Source organism: Saccopteryx bilineata, chromosome 2 (genome assembly GCF_036850765.1).
Source record: "Saccopteryx bilineata isolate mSacBil1 chromosome 2, mSacBil1_pri_phased_curated, whole genome shotgun sequence".
NCBI classification, from domain to species: domain Eukaryota; kingdom Metazoa; phylum Chordata; class Mammalia; order Chiroptera; family Emballonuridae; genus Saccopteryx; species Saccopteryx bilineata.
In genome coordinates this window covers 145,415,857-145,434,893 of record NC_089491.1, presented here as the reverse complement: position 1 = coordinate 145,434,893, position 19,037 = coordinate 145,415,857, and the positions used below count along the sequence as shown (strand labels likewise).

Below are 19,037 nucleotides of genomic sequence, written 5' to 3'. Positions count from 1 at the left end.
TCTTGAATATAAAAAGCAATAAGAGATATGGAATTTCAAAGGTGAGTCCAAGTAAAATATTATTCCTCTTTACATCCATATATTTCTTCTGAACTGAAATAAAATATCCCACATATAACCAATCATTTTTCTTTGCTGAGCAACAGATTTATTATTTATTTACTACAAAAACATGTTTAGCACAAAGATATGTTATGTAGAAAGATAAAACATAACACTTTTCAGATTTTCACTGATTTTTGAAAACAACATTTCTCAATTGGTTGAACTATATAAACACAGACATAAAAAACATCAACATCACATTTTAAAAAATTTGGCAAGCACACTTGGCTTTAATAAAAATAAAATTAAACTGGTAACTTTGGAAACACAGGATTCTGTGAGATGTGTACATGTTTCTTCAAGAAAAATTTACATGTTTGTTCCAAATCACATTTATCTATAGGAATAATATGAATTCAATAAATACTTAAACCCAGTTGTGTCTAGAGGATAAACAATAGCATAGCAGGAAAGAACTGAGCTCCCAAAATAGACAGGCATTCTCACTTAAAACCATTTGATTGAAAGTTAACTCTCAGCATACTCGAAGTAATCTTATTGATTGGATTAAAATGGCTAACATTAGAAGTGGTGAAATTTCCACTTGCTTTAGGTTGCTATTACTGTCATTATCTTAAAGTTTTTGAGTCCAGCTTTTCATTATATGTAAATAAGATTTATTTCTTTCCATCTGTGTAATAACCCTTCAAAAGGTAAGAACTTACAAGGGTAGGAGAGGACAGAAAACAGTAACAAAAGGACCAATATGTGGAGGAAAGAGATAAATTAATAAAATAATTTAACTCAACCAGCATTCATTATTATTCAGGTGTCATTCTACCAGACATTTACAAAGACAGAGAATACACAAGGGCCAAAGTCTATGAACTTAAAAATCTATGCCGGGAGACAATAAGTTCTATGTATGTGATTCAAATAGCATAAGAATAAAGTTTCCAAGGTAAAACAATAGTGCAGTTATATCAAAGTGTATGCTAAAATGCGGAGAAAATCTGGGGTCATCAAGACAGGTTCCAGAGAGAAAATGTATACGTGATTATGCTCTAAGGGAGGTGTAGGATTTGGCACACAAATTTCAGAAAGGAGAATAGCATAAGAGAGCTTCAGCAGAAATGAGCAGGTTGTGTTCAAGCCAGGAATAACTCAGAACAGATCTCTAGAGGTGAGGCCATAGGCAAGATGGCCAAGTCAATAGAGGGCCTTGAATATAAAGCTGAGGCATTAAATCTGATTCAAGATCTAATAAGGAGCCACTGTAGATTTGTAAATAGAAAAGGAGTTTCAAAAATATTCAGATATTTTATCTCCAAAATGTTAAAACTATTTCTTGGGTTTATTAAGAATTTGACTGAACTCATGTTTTCATGTACAGGGTTAGGGTTGTCTCGAGGCATCATGATTGACATAATATGGTTTATACGTTTATATGGTGAGAAACTGGTTTTGAAAATCTACATGGTAATCTAACATTTCACTTTTTAATAAACGGACATAAAAGGCATTTATAGTTGACTATATGGAAAATGATTCAAAAGATAGTTTCCCTAAATTTGTACCCAAATGATTTAATAAATAAATGTACATAGTGCTATGGGTTAAATTGTGTTTCCCAAAAATTTATATGTTGAAACTCTAACCCCCAATGTGATAGTTGTTGGAGATAGGGGCCTTCAGGTGACAATTAGGTTTAGATGAAATCACAAGTGTGAGCCCTCATGATGGCATCAGTGTCCTTACAGGAAGAGACACCAGAGAGTTTCCTCTTTCTCTACAATGTGAGGACACAGTAAGAAGGTGGCCATTTGCAAAGCAGGAAGAGAGCTGGCTGAATTAGCCAGCACCCTCATCTTGGACTTCCTAGCCTCATGAACTGTGAGAAATTCCTGTTGTTTAAGCCATGCAGTCTACAGTATTTTGTTAGAGCAGCTTGAGCTATTTATATGTGACTAATGCACATAGTGTCATTATAAACAATCTCAGATATTTCTCCGATCCTCTTCTTCACGTCTTTCCCTAAATTTTTCTTGGCTTTTCCTTACATAGATGGCAGGCAAAAGAAGCATAAACTCATGTTTAGTGAATTTTAGTTAGCATCTGTAAGATGCTCTATATATGTATGTTACCTAATTTAAGAATATGTGACACCATGATCTATAGGAAGAATTTCAAGACCATTTTATTGAAAAAAGCGATAGAAAATGTACACAATTTTATAATCCACAATTAGGAGTCTTCTAAGTAGTATACATATATAACTAATTTATATCTGGTAACCACAGTGGACAATGAAAATAAAACACTCCATGATAACTTTTCTTAAGGATAATTAATAATTTATTTCTCTTTTATTGTCACAATTACCACAATTATCTAGCTACATGACCAATGTCACTATGTATCACAGGAAGATTGTCCACCTACACTTCACTGAGACAAAGACAACGGCCAATTATGTGTTAAATGTACAACAGGATGCTAGAAAAAGGTGGTTTTTATGTATAAGACAAGACGTGGTATATGATTTATTAACAGGTTGGATTTAATACGTATTATGCCAAGAAGCAAGTATAGAAATGTTTCGGCATTGAGTTGTTATTAAAGTAGAAAATAAGTAAATTAGAGAAATAAATCCAGATCTTAACTTACAATAGATACATTAAAATAGGAAATTAATTGGCTCCTCAGAATTTTTGTTCAAGATTTTTTTTGTTTTCTTTCCTTTTGTTTGTCTTTTATATATAAATGAGTAATATGAATATATCACAAGTTAAAGAAAGTCCTCAGCCAAAAAAAAAGGTACCAGTATATGAAAAACAAATGAAAAATTACCAGGTATTTTTGCTTACAAAAAATTCAAACTATAAAGAGTCAGAAAATATATATAAAAATGCCACATTGAACGAGGCAATCATACTCTACCCAAACTGGTAGCACCCTCTTAAAATTAGTTGCATTCCATTCATTCGGTCATACAGTGGTGACTGACAAAAAGGCATTATGAACTTGTGTGCCATCAGGAGACTTGGCCCCATGGGTCATCAGTTCTTGGATTGTCATCCAGTTGTCCAAAATTTTCTTGTTCCTTTTCTTCATCATCTTTTTGTGACTCAGTTCAATGATGTTGACCTCCTTCTTGCCCTCGCTGCCGCTCTGAGGACTCTCCTTCAGACACTCTAAGCGGCTGCGCATCATGAACTCTCGGCGACGACGCTGCTCTTTGGCCCGAACCAGGTGTTGCTTTCTCTCCTCTTTGCTCCAGTAGCGCCCCATTTTCATCTCGCTCATGGTGTCATCGTCTGTCGTCATGCCACTCCGCTCCTCCTTGATCTTTAAGGCACGTTCCTTCAGAATCCGGTCTCGCACTGGTCTCTTAGTGATGTATCGGGTCCCATCGCTCCTAATTTTCACCTTCCATTCCATCTTGGGTTCTGAACACTTCTGGGACTCTTTGCACATGCTCACCAAACTCAGCTGACTCTGAGCATATTCGACAGCAGATTTCTGCTGAATTAACTGCATGTAGCTTTGATAATGCCGGGCATGTGCTGGGATGTTTGTATACCTATAGGAGGAGCTGTGGTAAGGAGAGAGGTAAGGGATGTGTTCACTGCCTGTCTTCTCTTGATCAGAAAGCTTGTTGCTGTCTGCAATCTTCTCCTTGCCTTCAACACCACAGGATTGTTCTGTGGTTTTGGCTTTGGTGGAGATGGACTCTTTAGTGCTCTGCCCAGAAGAGGACTGATTGGCTGCAATTGTGCTTCTCAGGTTTTTCTTATTGGTGAGGTTGATCATTCTTGGAAGGGAACTGTCGGGGGAACGATCCACAGTGAGTGGAGTGCTTCTGCAGCTTTCGGCTGTGTTGTAAGCGCTAGAACTGTCCTTGTCTGACTTTTCTGGGTGTTCAATGATGTCATCTAGTTTTCCCCTTTGCCTATCGATGCTAGTGTTATAATTTCGGAATCCTTCATCATGCAACGCCCAGATGTCTCCATACTGGTCTGTTACCTTCTGGAGCCTGTGAGCCTGCATAATATTCTGGCATTCAAGTTCAATGTTTCGTAGTTCTTCATTCAGCAACTGTAGCTCATGCTCCACTCCCTCTTGTTCCCCTTGGTTGCATTCTATTGTGCTGCTTGAGTAATACAGGTCATACTCTCCATGGTTTCGAATCTTGCATTTGAGCTCCAAGAACTGCCGGAATCGTTCGCACTCCTCATCTTGGTTGCCAGGGCAGTCAGAATCAATGTATTCACCTGACACGAAGCTCTCATTGCACTGAAGTTCAACGCTCCCCAGAGTGTCTTGGCTCTGCCCCAGCTCTCTCTTGCTCTTCAAAGACGTGCTCTTGGGATCCTCAGCTGCATTCTCCTGCTCTGAGCTCTCATCATTCCGCAAGCTTTCATCCGTGCGCCCCACTCCACTGTCCTTCTCATGGTTGTTGGATGAGGATGTGGCTGTGTCTGTTGTGCCTTCTTCTTCTTCTTGTTTTTTTGGCTAAGAAAATAATGTTGAGGGGACAAAGAAAACACCAATTGTTGAAACACTCACTGGGCAAACAATGCTTCTTGGCAAAAGTATAGCTCCTAGAAAGCTGCTGTAATTTTGGTATCCACAACAGTTTTCCAATAAAGGCAATTAGCCCAAGGCAGCTTTATATGCAGTGAATTAAAGAAAACAAAAGCTGCTTGAATGTGGCTACGTACTCCCTTGGGGATAAATAAAACAGGACACAGTTAAATAAGTGATTCTTATCTTAAGGCTTCCTCTTGCTTGGGAAACTCTGGCCTGAAGGTGCGTACAGGAGGTGACTGTGAGTTTCTGAGGTGATAATACACAAGAGAATGAGAAGCCAGGGTGGCTGTGGTCTTCAGCAATATGGAGGCCTGGAGTTCAGAAGCCACATCACCTTATTTTATTTTTTCCCTGAATTTTAAGTTCAGAGGAAATCTTACTGATCTAGTAATACACTGAGAATGGTTAGCCAAACACCATAAAAATTCAGGAATGGGGTAGCATTCTAAGCCTAGCACCTTCTTTCTACAAATGAGGAATCTTAGTCTCAGATGGATTTAGCTTATTAGTGACAGGCCTAAAGGGCCAGTGCCGGCTCCCAGGGTCAGGATTTCTTACATGTCCAGGGTGCACTTTCCTGCATACATGCGCTTTAACCTCAGTGCATCTCCAAAGCATGTGGCCCAGAAGCACCAATAATGTCTTAGCATTCATTTGGGGGTACTTAGGAAGATGGTTCTCCTGTCAACCAGTAATTTCCTTTAAAGATTTTATTCTGAGAGTAAAATGACAGTTCCCATGAAAGTCAGAGCCACTTTGACTGCCAGACATACGCATAATATCAAGCATATATTTTGATAAACACACACACACACACACACACACTTCACTTCTTCACTTCCTAGTAATTTTTGGCTTTAATGCAGAACGATGAGCTGGCACTGCCCTAAGGAGATGCATATCTAGTTCTTTGTCAGTGAATAGGGTCGAGTTATTTTTCTTCCACCATTCCTCACATGGTAATCTACCTGACAGTTTCTGTTTTCCTTAAGTTTTTTTTTTCTCTCTGGCAGGTATAATTATATAACTAAGCCTGTTAGTGTTAAAGAAGGACAGAATGGGTGATAAAAGGTGTTCTAGAACAGGTCTGAAAGGGTCTCTCCTGATAATTATTTTCTTTCACGTACCTCATGATGAAACAAAATATAACAAATGGGAAAGGGGAGAACATGACCATGTATGACGGTACTCTATGATTCTCAGTATTTCCCTAAAATACTTTTCTCATTTGTTAAAAACATACTGAGATTAATTTTAAATGTCTTATCCATAAAAATGTTATAAATAACATGTTACATCCCTATGTCCTTTCCCATTAGCTTATAATAATGTTAAATATGGTGACGTCTGCATACTGTGCCATAAAACCCCCAGAGGGTATTACTGGCATTGGACATTAGAATTTCTATACCACGTTATTTACATTTATAGTTTCTATATCTACTGGTAACAACAATTATCTTTTAGCCCCAAGAAGGCTAGTATTTTTAAAATTTGATTTGCAGTATAAGTAATACAGACAAATTATGCTATGGGAAATGTTATACAATATGTCAAGAATAGTTATAGGACCAAGGACGGCATATGAAGTGAAACTTTCATGTTATACATTTTAGTTTTCAAATAGGGATATGCATATTTTATGACTTTCCTTCTTTTGTCAATGGTTTATGAACAAATGTAAAACTAAAAAGTTTTATTTTCAAACCTAGAATTAATATTTTCTAAGGTAATATTACTCTATCATTTATCATTTCCCTATAGAATTATTATAGTGGCAGGCAATGTTTCTGCCAAGACATTTCTAATGTGGTATTATTGTTTATAAGGGCAAAGGACTTTTAAAGGTTTCTGTACTTCTCATCACATTTCAGTCTCATGGTGAAGAAAAGTTTCCACACAATAAAAATCTAACCTCAGGGACATCTAGCCTTACCTCAAAAGACCCAGCATTTGTATTATGTCTGATGAGTAGGCAGCATTTGACACCGTATCATTTCACCTGGACAGGATTTCTTCCTTCTTTCTTTATTCCCCCATGTCCTGTCAATTCTGCATCAGGTCACATTTTATATCTCAGGGAGAAAAGGCCCGGAGCAAGGTCTTTCTTGCATGTAACCAGCAGCTGCCTCCTGAAAATATCTTTATTTGTGGCCAGTGTTGAAGTCATACATAAAAATATTAATCTGACTTACATTGAAAAGCCATCCTTATAATAGGAGCATCATTTTTGAGAATGAACAGTCTTTATGAAGTGGCCAATGAGCATCGATGATCAGTACAGAGTTTATAGCATATAATGTTGATGTTGTAAGATTGCAATATAATATTTTATTTAATATATATATAGACATGTGCACATACACATACATCTGTGTTATGAGGTGCTATCACTATTCAGCTTGATACAATGATAGGATGTTTGGGTTTCATGTTTCTAACCCAGTCAGGATTTTCTTAAAACTGTCTTTTAGGATGTGTTAATAATTGATGTTGAGAATAGGATGGTAATTAAACAAATCAGTAAATTGATAGCAGAAGTGTTAATAAAATGATACCTGGTAGATGAATGTCATGAGTCTTAGTTAAACAAAACCTATGATATATTGATCTTGTTTGTATCTAGTAGGAAAAGAACAAAAATGAAAAGACTTGGTTTGTCACAGACCACAGTGTGATCTTTTACTAGTTATAAATTAATTAAAGACAGAAACTTTGCTCATTCTTCTTTGTATTCTTAGGATCTGGCATGGTGCTGGGACTACATTAGGAGCTCAGAATTTTTTGTGGAATAAGTATGTGACCCTAAAGCAGAATGACGTCAATAATTTAAAGTAGAACTGCTCCTATTTTTAGTAAAAGGGTGCAATCATGACACCAAAATAAGATTGATGGTTTACAGCATGTCAATTTCCCTTAGTTGTCTAAATATTCAAATACATACATTAATTTCCAAGTATAACATGACTGTTCAGGGCAGGTGTTACCTTATGAATTATAGTCTGTCTCTAGCTGGCATACTGAGGGGTAACACACATTTTTATTATTCAGTTTCTGAATTAGGTTGAACAGTATTTGGGTCAGCATTTGAATACTACTGTACTCTATCAACAATGGTCCCTAAGCTTTCCAAACTAGAAATATTCTTAATAGAATAAAATTGTATATATTCCGTTTCCTTTGAGATCATCATTTGCTCTAAAAAATTACCATTATAGAGATGTTTAATAAAACTCTTTGATTTTTTTTTTTACTCCATTCATAGTTACATGTTAAAAAGAGAAGTAGCAACATTTCAAATGAGGTAGTTCAAATTGTTGGCCTTACCTGCTCCACCTCATTGGCAGTGTGCTGCATTGCTTCATTATGCTGTTCTTCCAACATCTCCAAGTTTAACTCCTCTAAGAATTCATTCCTTTCATCTTCCAGCCAGCCTTCATCCAGCTGCAAAAGAATACATTAGTGCATTATATGAGGTTAGTGAGAACTCACACTAAAATAGGTGAAACTTAAATGGCGACGCCTGACCGGTTCCTTTTATCATAATGATTCTCTTTACAATACCAGCCTCTGATAGTTCACCTCTCAGAAGGAAGAAAAGGTGTTAAGAAAAAATTGGACTCATGCCTTTTATCCTCTCCTGAAACAGAGCTACAGATTTTCTCTCACAACCCAGCCGAGCTCACAGCATAGAACGTTACCATCTTTCACAACGTCTGAAAAGCACACTGTCCAATCCACAGCTGTTGTGCGATTATTCCAGAGATCCCCATGTTAAAGAAATGCAGTGGTACTAATAGGGCCATGAGGTGAAGGGGCTTTTTTCTTTAACAACAACCCCCCAACGTGACACAAACAAAGTGCTTTTCTGCACACACTGACTCTACCCTTATCCAGCCTTTTGATTTTTAGGTGCATGGCTTCCGAATTAACAAGATGGCTGTTTACCACAAACACAGGCATCATTGATTCTATCTGAAAAGAAAAAAACCTAAGTTATTCTTCTCAACAACAACAATAAAAACAAAAATGTGATGCCATGTCATATTTATCTTTATTCATTCCCCAGGCCCAATTCCAAACATTGCATTTGGGGGTGGTAGAGTGGTGTGGAGCATGTCGGGTTTTGTTTGTGGGTGCTGAACGCTGCATCCTTGCGGGAGTCTTTCACTATTAAACTGAATGCATCCTCTTGGCCCCTCCATACAAAGTGAAATGGAAAACTGGTGGTTGCCTTGCTAATGACCTGAGTGTTGACAGCCAATGCAGATAATTTTTCTCAAAGTGGATTTTGGAGCTGGATTACATAAATTGGCTCTCTATGCTGATTAAATTATCTGAATTATTGTCAAATCTCTGCTTTACTCTGTGTTACTGAGAAATGACTAGCTTTCTAGTGAGCTAAAATTGCCAAGAGTTCGAAGTGTTTTCACCACTGGACAAATGAGCAAAATAAACCTTTTAAAAATAAGTGAGTCGAAAACTTTAAAACAAAATGAATCTACCAGAAAGACATTATACTGCACCAGAAGAGACATTATATTATAGTAAGTGTGTCACATTCATTAACACAAAGGCAATCATAGGTTTCTTGATAATTATTAAAGGTTATCTAGAACTAAAATTAACTCAAACTTTTTTAAAAAATTTATTCATTTTAGAGAGGAGAGAAAGAGAGAAGGAGGAGCAGGAAGCATCAACTCCCATATGTGCCTTGACCTGGCAAGCCAGGGTTTTGAATCGGCGACCTCAGCGTTCCAGGTTGACACTTTATCCACTGCATCACCACAGGTCAGGCAGCCTCAAGATTTTTGAGGCCAAAAGCCTAGACACATTTATCCATCCTCGCTTATCTTAATGTAGACTTAATAACTTGATCAAGTTCTACCCCATCGACTTTGATATGCAGATGAAATATGAAAATTAAGCTGACTAAAAATTTAAATGCAGTCCAATTTATAATTTTCCAAGTTCTACATTCTTTAATCCCTTTTAAGTTTCATGAGGGTGCAAACACCAGACTCCAAAAGAAATTACTGAAAGCTAGAAATGTTTTCTTTTTATAGGCACACCAAGGAATTTTTTCCTAAACTGGGTCAAAACAAAATATTGTTGAGGCTGATACAACGAATGATGGAACAAAGTCATCTGAAATTTAAATGATGGGGTGAGAAAGATCAGGAGGCCACAGGGTAGAAATGAATGGCTCCCTACAACTCTTTCCTTATTAAGTAACCCCGTAGATCCTTGAGTTGCCCTCTGAAGTCAGTGTCTGTCTGTTTTGATTAGGCTTTCCTCTGCACAGTGCAGTAGGGACAGATTCTCCTTTCTCACCCCCTTCCATGGAGGTGTGCATTCAGGGCAGTCAGAGTCTCGTGCTGCGGCAGAGACAGAACTTTCCCTTGAGCCGAGCTGCAGGAAAAGGAGGACTGTCATGCTGTCATGATACAGGAGGATCTGTTTGTACGATCCTGGTTCACACTCTGGTGTTTCACAGAAAGACACAACCTGCACTGTCTCAAAAGCGGTGGCTACATGTTCTTAGTGAGCCCTCTCTGCCCCCATGTCCCAAGGGGAGGAGGAGAGAAGAGCAATATCATTAATGGTCTGAGGAAGAAAATGGGCAGAAAAAAAAAATGTTGACAGGAAATGAAAGAAATGAGTTATTTAAAAATATTGCACGGTCGCACACTATTGCCCCCAGCAACTCTGTAGATCATTTCCAAGAATGCAGAGAGTATTTGAAACATTAGGAAAAATGGCTAGAAAAGAACCCTCAAAAAACTTCCACATTCTCCAAGTCAAATACACATGCAAAAAAATGTCATAATGAGATACATTAAAATTTATGAAACATATAGGCAATATAAAAAGGTTTATTTTATTTTTTTTGTCTTTTTTTTAAATGCCACTTCATAGCATGTACTACTTAAATACATATTTGAAGTATGGTGTTAAAACGCATTTTTTTTTTAATTTTTCTGGAAATCTGATTTTCTAAAAGCAATTAGCTTCATTCCAGTGTGCAGAGGCTAACAGACTTCAGGATCATGGGCCTAATGCAGATGCGGATTTTGACAGACAGTACCGTGTCCTACGGAGTCAGATGACTATCTTTTTTATCAACTGTGAGAAGAAAATCTTGTTTGAAAATGCATCCTCTAACATGGATTCTTTTGGGTCAGGAGTGTAGTCAGATATTCAAAAATGCCACTGGTTCTACCTAGCATACACATTCCATCTAAGATTAACAAGAGCTAGTCTGAAGTCATTAATCTATATGCTTTTCACAGCCCATTATAGCTATGTGGGAAGGAAATGTTTTAATTCTACATTAGTGAGGTTCTCCAGCAGTTACCCGGAAAGGGCAGGGAAACCACATTATAACAACGAAGTATCATTTCTATAACAGGGATGACTACTGAATTCTCTTTCATTTACCATGAACTTCACTAATATGTATTTAGCCTCCTTATCCTGTTCTTTTTCAAGAAAATAAGATCAGTGAGATTAACTGGTTTGTGACATTTCCAGGTAGTTAGTGTAATTTCATAAGTATTTTAAAAATTCAGTACCAGACTGCTGTGCAGGCTCCCTGTCCCACTCCTAAGACCTCAGGTGTGGAATTTTACTCTGCCCTGGGCTGTAGCAGGCTTTATGGGAACCATTTAGATGGTCAAGGGCATACAGGAAATCTATGTAGAAAGGGTGATCTTTTATAACCACTGTATTGAAGTCAGGATTCAGTCTGACACTGAAATATACGTATTCAATATAATTTATAGATAGTGTGTAGTTACTGAATCTGAAAAATATCAGATCAATAACTTAGGAGACAAATGGTGATATAACCAACTTCACTCAAAATACTGACAGATGGATAGAATGGTGACAATGCAATGTCCTTTCTGCATTGCAATGGGGTTAAGAAGGATATAAAAGAAAGTGCCAACAGTACTTTTCTTCCACCATTACCTCTCCTTTACTTTCAGGACATCTCCCTTTGTAAAGATATAAAAAAATTTCCTTTAGAAGCTATCAGTGTGTTTTTGGCTAGACAGGTGTTTTTGTCACACTGAACTTGGAAAAAATTCATTTACTCTACATGGAACCACACCATGCTATGTTAAGGCACTTTATTTGAAAAAGTTACTCTAAAAAGATTTAAGTTGATAGTTAGATATGCTAATGTTTTGCTTGTCAGAGATTCTTTCAAGATACCTTAAAATGCCAATTAAGTATTTTCAGATGGAAAACTAAAGCAAAGATCACACAGAATTAAAAGTTCTGTAGAGTCAACCATTTTTCATTTATGAATTCATTTAAATAACTGGTAAGTGGAAAGGGAAAATTATGATTCAATTTTGTGTTTTTCTTTTTTTAAACGGTGTTTAGTTGCCATTCTGTGGAGCAAGAGAAAGAAATCTTTTAACATATAATTATTTTGATCAGGTTGGTAAGTTAAAAAAGATGACTCAATTATGTTTAGTATACTTGGTTTTGCAAACATCCTTGGGACTGATTTGCCATAGAATAGCAGATAATGAATGCAACGTTCAGTCTGAAGACCTGATCTCTCTTCTGACCTGCATCTCGGGCCTTGCCACAAGCAGCACGATTCTCTTGCACTCTTCGCTGGAGAGCAACGCCACTGCTTCTTCCCGATTCTGGACATCCTCCCCATTTATCTAGAATACAAATGAAAGTGGCACATTAGTTTCCATTTCCACAATGCTGCACACAATAAATGGCAAATATCAGCTCATTTATGGTAAATGTATGGACAATGAAGCTCACACAATGGGCTCATCTTCAACCCCTCAGTGGTAAGTGCCTTCACTCAATTACACGCTTACTGTAAGAGCCATATCGATCCCTGAAGGATGGCGGACATCAGAGGAAGCAGTTATGTTCATAAATGTCCAACCTGCGCCCTGGCAACATACATCTAGCAACACAATTAACCAGCCCCTGACAGGTGACGTTCATCTTTCTCCGCTCAGAGTAATGGAAGTGTCACTCTGAGATAATAGTGCTGGGGGAAGCAGTGTGGCAATACCACAACTGAAATCCGTCATCCTGCGTGCTTGCTGCGAGCCAATTAGAGAGCTGCGGCATTATCTCTCACCAGGCAACGCTCCCAGGCCACTGCTGATTGCATTTTCACTTAATCATTTCATCTGTGGGCATGGGTCTGACTCAGTCGTCCCAAATCACTTTCAGAATGTCTTTCAGTGCTGAACTAATCAAAGGAAGGGATACTTCATTGGGAACATCCTCATCAATACTGTGTTATGTCTCCCAGTTCCTTTCTAAGATTTATCCTTATTGTAAAACAATAAAACTAATGCAATATCTTAAGGCTCATCTCTTAAGTATACTTAAAATTTTTTTTTAAATTAACACAGAGTAAAATTACCTGTTTGTAAGAATGCATAGTGAAAGAAACTAAGCTTGAGTAAACTTTTAATTAAAAAGAGAAGACTCCAGTGGCATTTAAAATAATTCTTTCTTTCCTTTTTCTAAGTTTGACAGAGAAAATAAGGTTTCTGGAGTTTGTATTTTAAACTACATTCTCATGTTTAAATGTATTTCGGTTTTAATTAACACAACTTTTTTCTTAGGATATTTTATTTTATCGAGTGTTCAAATCCATAAAGACAACGAGACCTTTCATCTCTACCACATAATCAAAATATATACATGAAAACTAATTTCAATTGAAGGGGTCAGATAATTCTATCTAAATAAGTATTAATTATATCAGTAAATTAAAATGTGGCTGCACTGACCATTTTTTCAATAATTAATCTAATTGTTCACTAAGGATTTCTGTTTACAAGCATGAAGCAGACTACTGAGGCTTTCTCATGTGGGTCTCTGGGGTTCTGGCTGATATATGACAACAGACTTAATTATCAAAAACAAGCCCAGGAAACTGGCCCAGAAAATCTCAACTTCGAGCCACAATAAAATATCCATATTCCGGGCCTGGCCAGTTGGCTCAGCAGTCGAGCGTTGGCCCTGCGTGTAGAAGTCCCGGGTTCGATTACCAGCCAGGGCACACAGGAGAAGTGCCCATTTGCTTCTCCACCCCTCCCCCTCTCCTTCCTCTCTATCTCTCTCTTCCCCTTCCACAGCCACGGCTCCATTGGAGCAAAGTTGGCCCGGGTGCTGAGGATGGCTCCATGGCCTCTGCCTCAGGTGCTGGAATGGCTCTGGCAGCAGCAGAGCAAAGCCCCAGATGGGCAGAGCATCGCCCTCTGGTGGGCATGCCAGCTGGATCATGGTCGGACACATGCAGAAGTTTGACCGCCTCCCCGCTTCTAACTTTAGAAAAAATACAAAAAAAAAAGATTCATATTTCTAGACTCATCATATATACTTAATAGGCAAAAGGGGCAAAACCCACAGAACCACATGTATTTTCTTACTCTGATGAGTATCACCTTACTTTTCCACTTGTATACATAGACAGGAAATTCTGCTTTTCTATTTCAAGTGCATTTTCTTTTCTTTCTTTCTTTATTTATTTTTGCAATTCACAGATAAAATTTATCAAGTTAGAAAACAGAAGCTATGATTCCAAAATGGAGACTAATGACTGAAAATCATGTTTTGTTTTGTTTTGTAAATATATATCTGAAAAAGTATTTTTTACTAAACCCATGCTTTTTTTCCCCTCAAAGATAAATTGACAATGATGGATTCCACTACACCTTTCCCACCCCAATTAAGTGTAGATTAAAATTTTTTTCTTTTTTTGAATTTTGAGGATTTATGTCCATTTTATAGTAGTTCTTAGTAGTACATCTGCAATGCATCTATTTGTCTCAGTCAGACCCAATCACCTCCCTGCCACTGAAGCACATTTGACCCTAAAGAGGTTGAGCTGGGTGATCTCACACGGCTTATCTTCATCTTTCTAGTTTAAAATAAAATTCTCACTACCTTGTCCTCACAATCTCCATTTAAGTATGTACATACTACCAAATTCTTCATCTAACTTTCACTTACCATTATTCTAAGTACTCTTCATTTATGTTAACTTAATGTTTCTGTTATGTCTCCTATATGAAAGTGCTGATAATAGTGCCTTTTTAAGAGGGTTGTTATAAGAATTAAATGAGATTATATATATATAAAGGGTTTAAATAAGTTCCTGGTATAAAGTGCTCAAAGTTGGCACACCTTACTGTTGATGCTAGTGTTGTTATCACTGTCATTATTTATATCTTGATCTTCAGTAAAAGAAAAACTACTTTCTTCTAAATAAAGCAAATATATTAAAATATATGCACAACAATTATATCCACAGTAGTAAACATTGTTCTATTTTAAGAGTTATCTCATAAGTACTTTTAACTCTTAGAGACATCAAGAGACAATATATTTATGTTTCATTTTAAGTCCTTTCCCGTCTCTCTCCTCTATGAAGTCATAATGACCTAGAGCTAAGGTCTCTGGCCCTGGCAGTAAGTCCTTGCATCGGGCAGGAGAGATCATCGGTTTTAGAAACACTTTTAGAGTAAGAATCATTTGTGGAATGAAATGAATTTGTCACTAAAGTCAGATATGTGATTTATTGTTTCCTTTTCAAAACAAAGGCCACTTTAGCCAATTGGTGGGTAGATTTTATTGTCCTCAGGACTTTAGTTTGAGACCCAGACTGATGTTGGGGCAAGAAATGCAGCTGTGGGTTTCAGCAAAGGTGCTTCCCAAGGAATGAAAAGATTTGAGGAATAGAGTCAGATGGAGCTTTCACCCTTCGTTTGCTCTACTCCCTGAATGAGGCTTGTGGCGGCAGGGTTGCTGTGGGAGACTGCTTGCTGGGCCTGCAAACTCCAGCAGACCTAAAGCTGCAGGGCCCAGAAACAAGGGCAGGAGACAGAGGAGCGGTTGTGTGACCACAGTGTAACGGAAGACTTCCCTTTTATAATAAAAGAAGGAAAAGGAACCAGGGGAAGGCACCCTGTCACTTCTGTTATAAATGAGGAAAACAACCGGGCTAGATAATCTATGTCTCATTTTCTATAGATAACCATATTCAAATATTAGTTTCAAAGTGGATATCGCCTCGTTTTGAGGAGATTTGTGGCAATTACAAAGATAAATCAGTTCAAATCTCACTTTATACCCGATTTTCTATATATGCATATGAATATGCATGTATGTATTAAGTGTTAAAATCTTAGAAATTATTTTTATTTTTATTTTTATTTTTCTTCTGAAGCTGGAAACGGGGAGAGACAGTCAGACAGACTCCCGCATGCGCCCGACCGGGATCCACCCGGCACGCCCACCAGGGGCGACGCTCTGCCCACCAGGGGGCGATGCTCTGCCCCTCCGGGGCATCACTCTGCGGCGACCAGAGCCACTCTAGCGCCTGGGGCAGAGGCCAAGGAGCCACCCCAGCGCCCGGGCCATCCTTGCTCCAATGGAGCCTTAGCTGCGGGAGGGGAAGAGAGAGACAGAGAGGAAGGAGGGGGTGGGGGGGTGGAGAAGCAAATGGGCGCTTCTCCTGTGTGCCCTGGCCGGGAGTCGAACCCGGGTCCCCCGCACACCAGGCCGACGCTCTACCGCTGAGCCAACCGGCCAGGGCAGAAATTATTTAATATAGCTTTTTTAGTTTTCCCATATTAGTATATCAGAAGTAGGTGGGCAACTAAAATTGTTTGTGTCCAGCCACCTTTGGAATTTCTCATTTAAAAACACAAGAATCTTAGGCAGAAGCGAAACAATTCATTTCAAATGTGTTTATATTTTAGGGTGGAGAGTAAGAAGATGAATGAAGTTTAGGAATGTAGAGAAGGAAAAAGAAGAAATTGGGGAGAACAGCCATTGAAGGGAAGAAAATAAGAATAGATATGCTGAAGACCAGTTTATCAGTAGGGGAGAGAAAGAAAGAGAGAGCTCATTAATTGTGTTACTGTTCCACTGTTTGTTTCTGCAGGTTGTTCTCTGGGAGTAGCCTTAAGGAATACAGTTGACTGTTTTGGCCAACATGTAATGAGGCTGCTTGCATAGAATATTAAATGCTTACTCTCCTAAGGAGAAAATGAAAATATAGCACTCTCTCCTTTGGAAAGTTGATCATAGGTGGCATTTCATCTTTCCTCTCTGGCTCAGAATTGCCTCCTTGTCTTTATTTGGTGAACAATTTTGGGAGGTTCCCCTTATTAAATTCCCGAGGACACAACTGATACCACAAATTTGTGGCAACAGCACAGCAGATAAAAATGTCAAGCACTTGCAGGGGGAAAAATACATACATGATAGCTAGAATATGTTCTCACAAAGTTAGTTCATGGATTCTCTTCTGCATAATCCCTACCCTGATCAGTCTCTTGAGGATCTCTGTGGGTGTGGTGTCATTGGGTGAGGTCATCTCACAGCTGCATGGGATACTTCATTTGGAAAACTTAAGCTACACAATGAGGGCAGGACCATTGAAGTACTCTACTTAGGTCCTCACGAACAGGAAATTAAAATTGCAATTGCTCTAAAGCGATTCATTTAAATAAAAGCCAGCCAGGAAATGTGAAGGATAAGAAGTAAATCCTCTCCTTCTCCCACTCTCATCTCCCTGGGAAAGGAGTCATTAATTCTTCATTACAGAGTAGCCCATAATCTCCTCATCAGCCATATGGGAGCTATTTGTCTATGGCTACAATTTTGTCACAGTTTTATTTAATATAATTTCACTATCACCCTTAAGACTCTTTGTTTCCTGTGTGTGCAGATAGAATTGAATTCCAGGCTTTTTAATGTGACGTATTTATTCATTAAGTGTAACATATTTGCCACTGAATATAAAGTAATCACACAGACAACAATACTTTATCAATTCTGCTGTTGTTTCATCTGTAAACCAACTCTATTAAGAAATGCTGCATTATCCAGCAAATATTTTATTTAGAAGCATTTCCTGCCCACCACATAGCCAAGAATAAAGAAGTATCGAAACATACAGTATGCATATGTAGAAACACATGTGTTTATTTGTATCTAACTCTAGACACAGAACTAACAGATGTAATTTAAAAGCTGTATTTCAGTATCTAGCCTATGGGAAAGTAGTTAGCTGAAAACTAGAGAGGGAGACAGTGTGGGTGCAGAAGGCATGGGGTGTGGTGTGGAGATGGTGAGAGGAAGAAGTGACAGCTGGAAACAGCGAGAGAACAATGACAAAATACAGACCCGACATATCAGAAAATGTAGCCAACTTGTGTCATGTTATATGGGGCACATCTTCCTGACCTTTTAGTCATTGAGCATTTTACTGTATTATAGCATTGTGTAATGATTGCTGGGTGCAACATGACCCTGAGCATCAAAAATGTCACATTCTTTTTAGTGTACTTAATTGGAGATGTTAACAAGTGAACAATACATTTAAAATTATATCTAAATAAAAGAACTGAAATGGTTTTGGAGTTTTCATTATCTAGATCAGTGGTTCTCAAATTTTCTAATGCCATGACCCTGCAATATAGTTCCTCATGTTGTGGTGACCCCAAACCAAAAAGTAATTTTGGTGGCTACTTCATAACTGTAATTTTGCTACAGTTATGATTCGGAATGTAAATACCTGATATGCATTATGTATTTTCCGATGGCTTTAGGTGACCTGCCGGGGTTGCGACCCACGGGTTGAGAACCGCTGATCTAGATGCTATATTATTAACATGACACTCTTATTTCTTGTTGAGGCTATCTAGAGCTCTACTGCAGATTTTATTCATCTGTCATATCACTCTCTCCATTGAACACCTTTGTTTCATTCATCCATTCATTCACATGTGCATGGGAAGGCATTGCAACTTTGGGAGTAAATAAGACTAAGTCCCAGTTTCCTGATTCACTTCCCTTCCCTTCATATATCCAATAACAGATATAGTCTAGTTTGTTAGCTATAGGCCACCTCTTAGGAAGCTCGTGGAACTGCAAATGATCACTAATTCATACTTTTTTTCTTTCTAATTTGGAGCCTTTGTAAAGAGCCCTTGATGGAAAAGGAACTCTGTGACATCTAGCAAGAGGAAGGAAAAGTATGAAGAAGTGATGTGATTCAGTGAGTGTCACCTTGAAGATGGGAAAGAAGGAAAGCAGAAGTCTGGGCAGGATAACCCTCTGGTGTGTACCCAAAGTGACCCGAGCACAACTTTATCATGACAATGTCAATCATATTTGTAATCATCTCTGTATGCAGCTGTCTTCCTAATTACACTGGAACTGCCCCAAATGCTGAGATAGCATCTTGTCTATTTTTGAAGCCTTATTCAAAGCAGAGTGTTGAGCCTAAATGTGTTGAATGCAAAGAAACATTCTTCTGGGGTCCATAGCCAGTCAGAAGAAATGGGATCTTTCGTAAAGACTAACAGTTTTGGCCTTGGCTG

At 38.1% G+C, this 19,037-nt stretch overlaps 1 protein-coding gene across 1 annotated transcript in view; it reads right to left on the bottom strand.

The window, feature by feature from the left end:
• Positions 1 to 279: 279 nt before the first annotated feature.
• The window catches only part of PDZRN4 (PDZ domain containing ring finger 4), a 150,935-nt gene continuing 132,177 nt past the window's right edge, over positions 280 to 19,037 (bottom strand). Inside the window, exons 6-8 of the mRNA XM_066258122.1 lie at positions 12,225 to 12,326; positions 7,966 to 8,082; positions 280 to 4,560 (exon numbers count right to left, since the gene is read on the bottom strand). Of these exons, the coding sequence (XP_066114219.1) occupies positions 3,034 to 4,560; positions 7,966 to 8,082; positions 12,225 to 12,326 (1,746 nt within the window). The 3' untranslated portion in view covers positions 280 to 3,033. The remainder of the gene's footprint in view (positions 4,561 to 7,965; positions 8,083 to 12,224; positions 12,327 to 19,037) is intronic.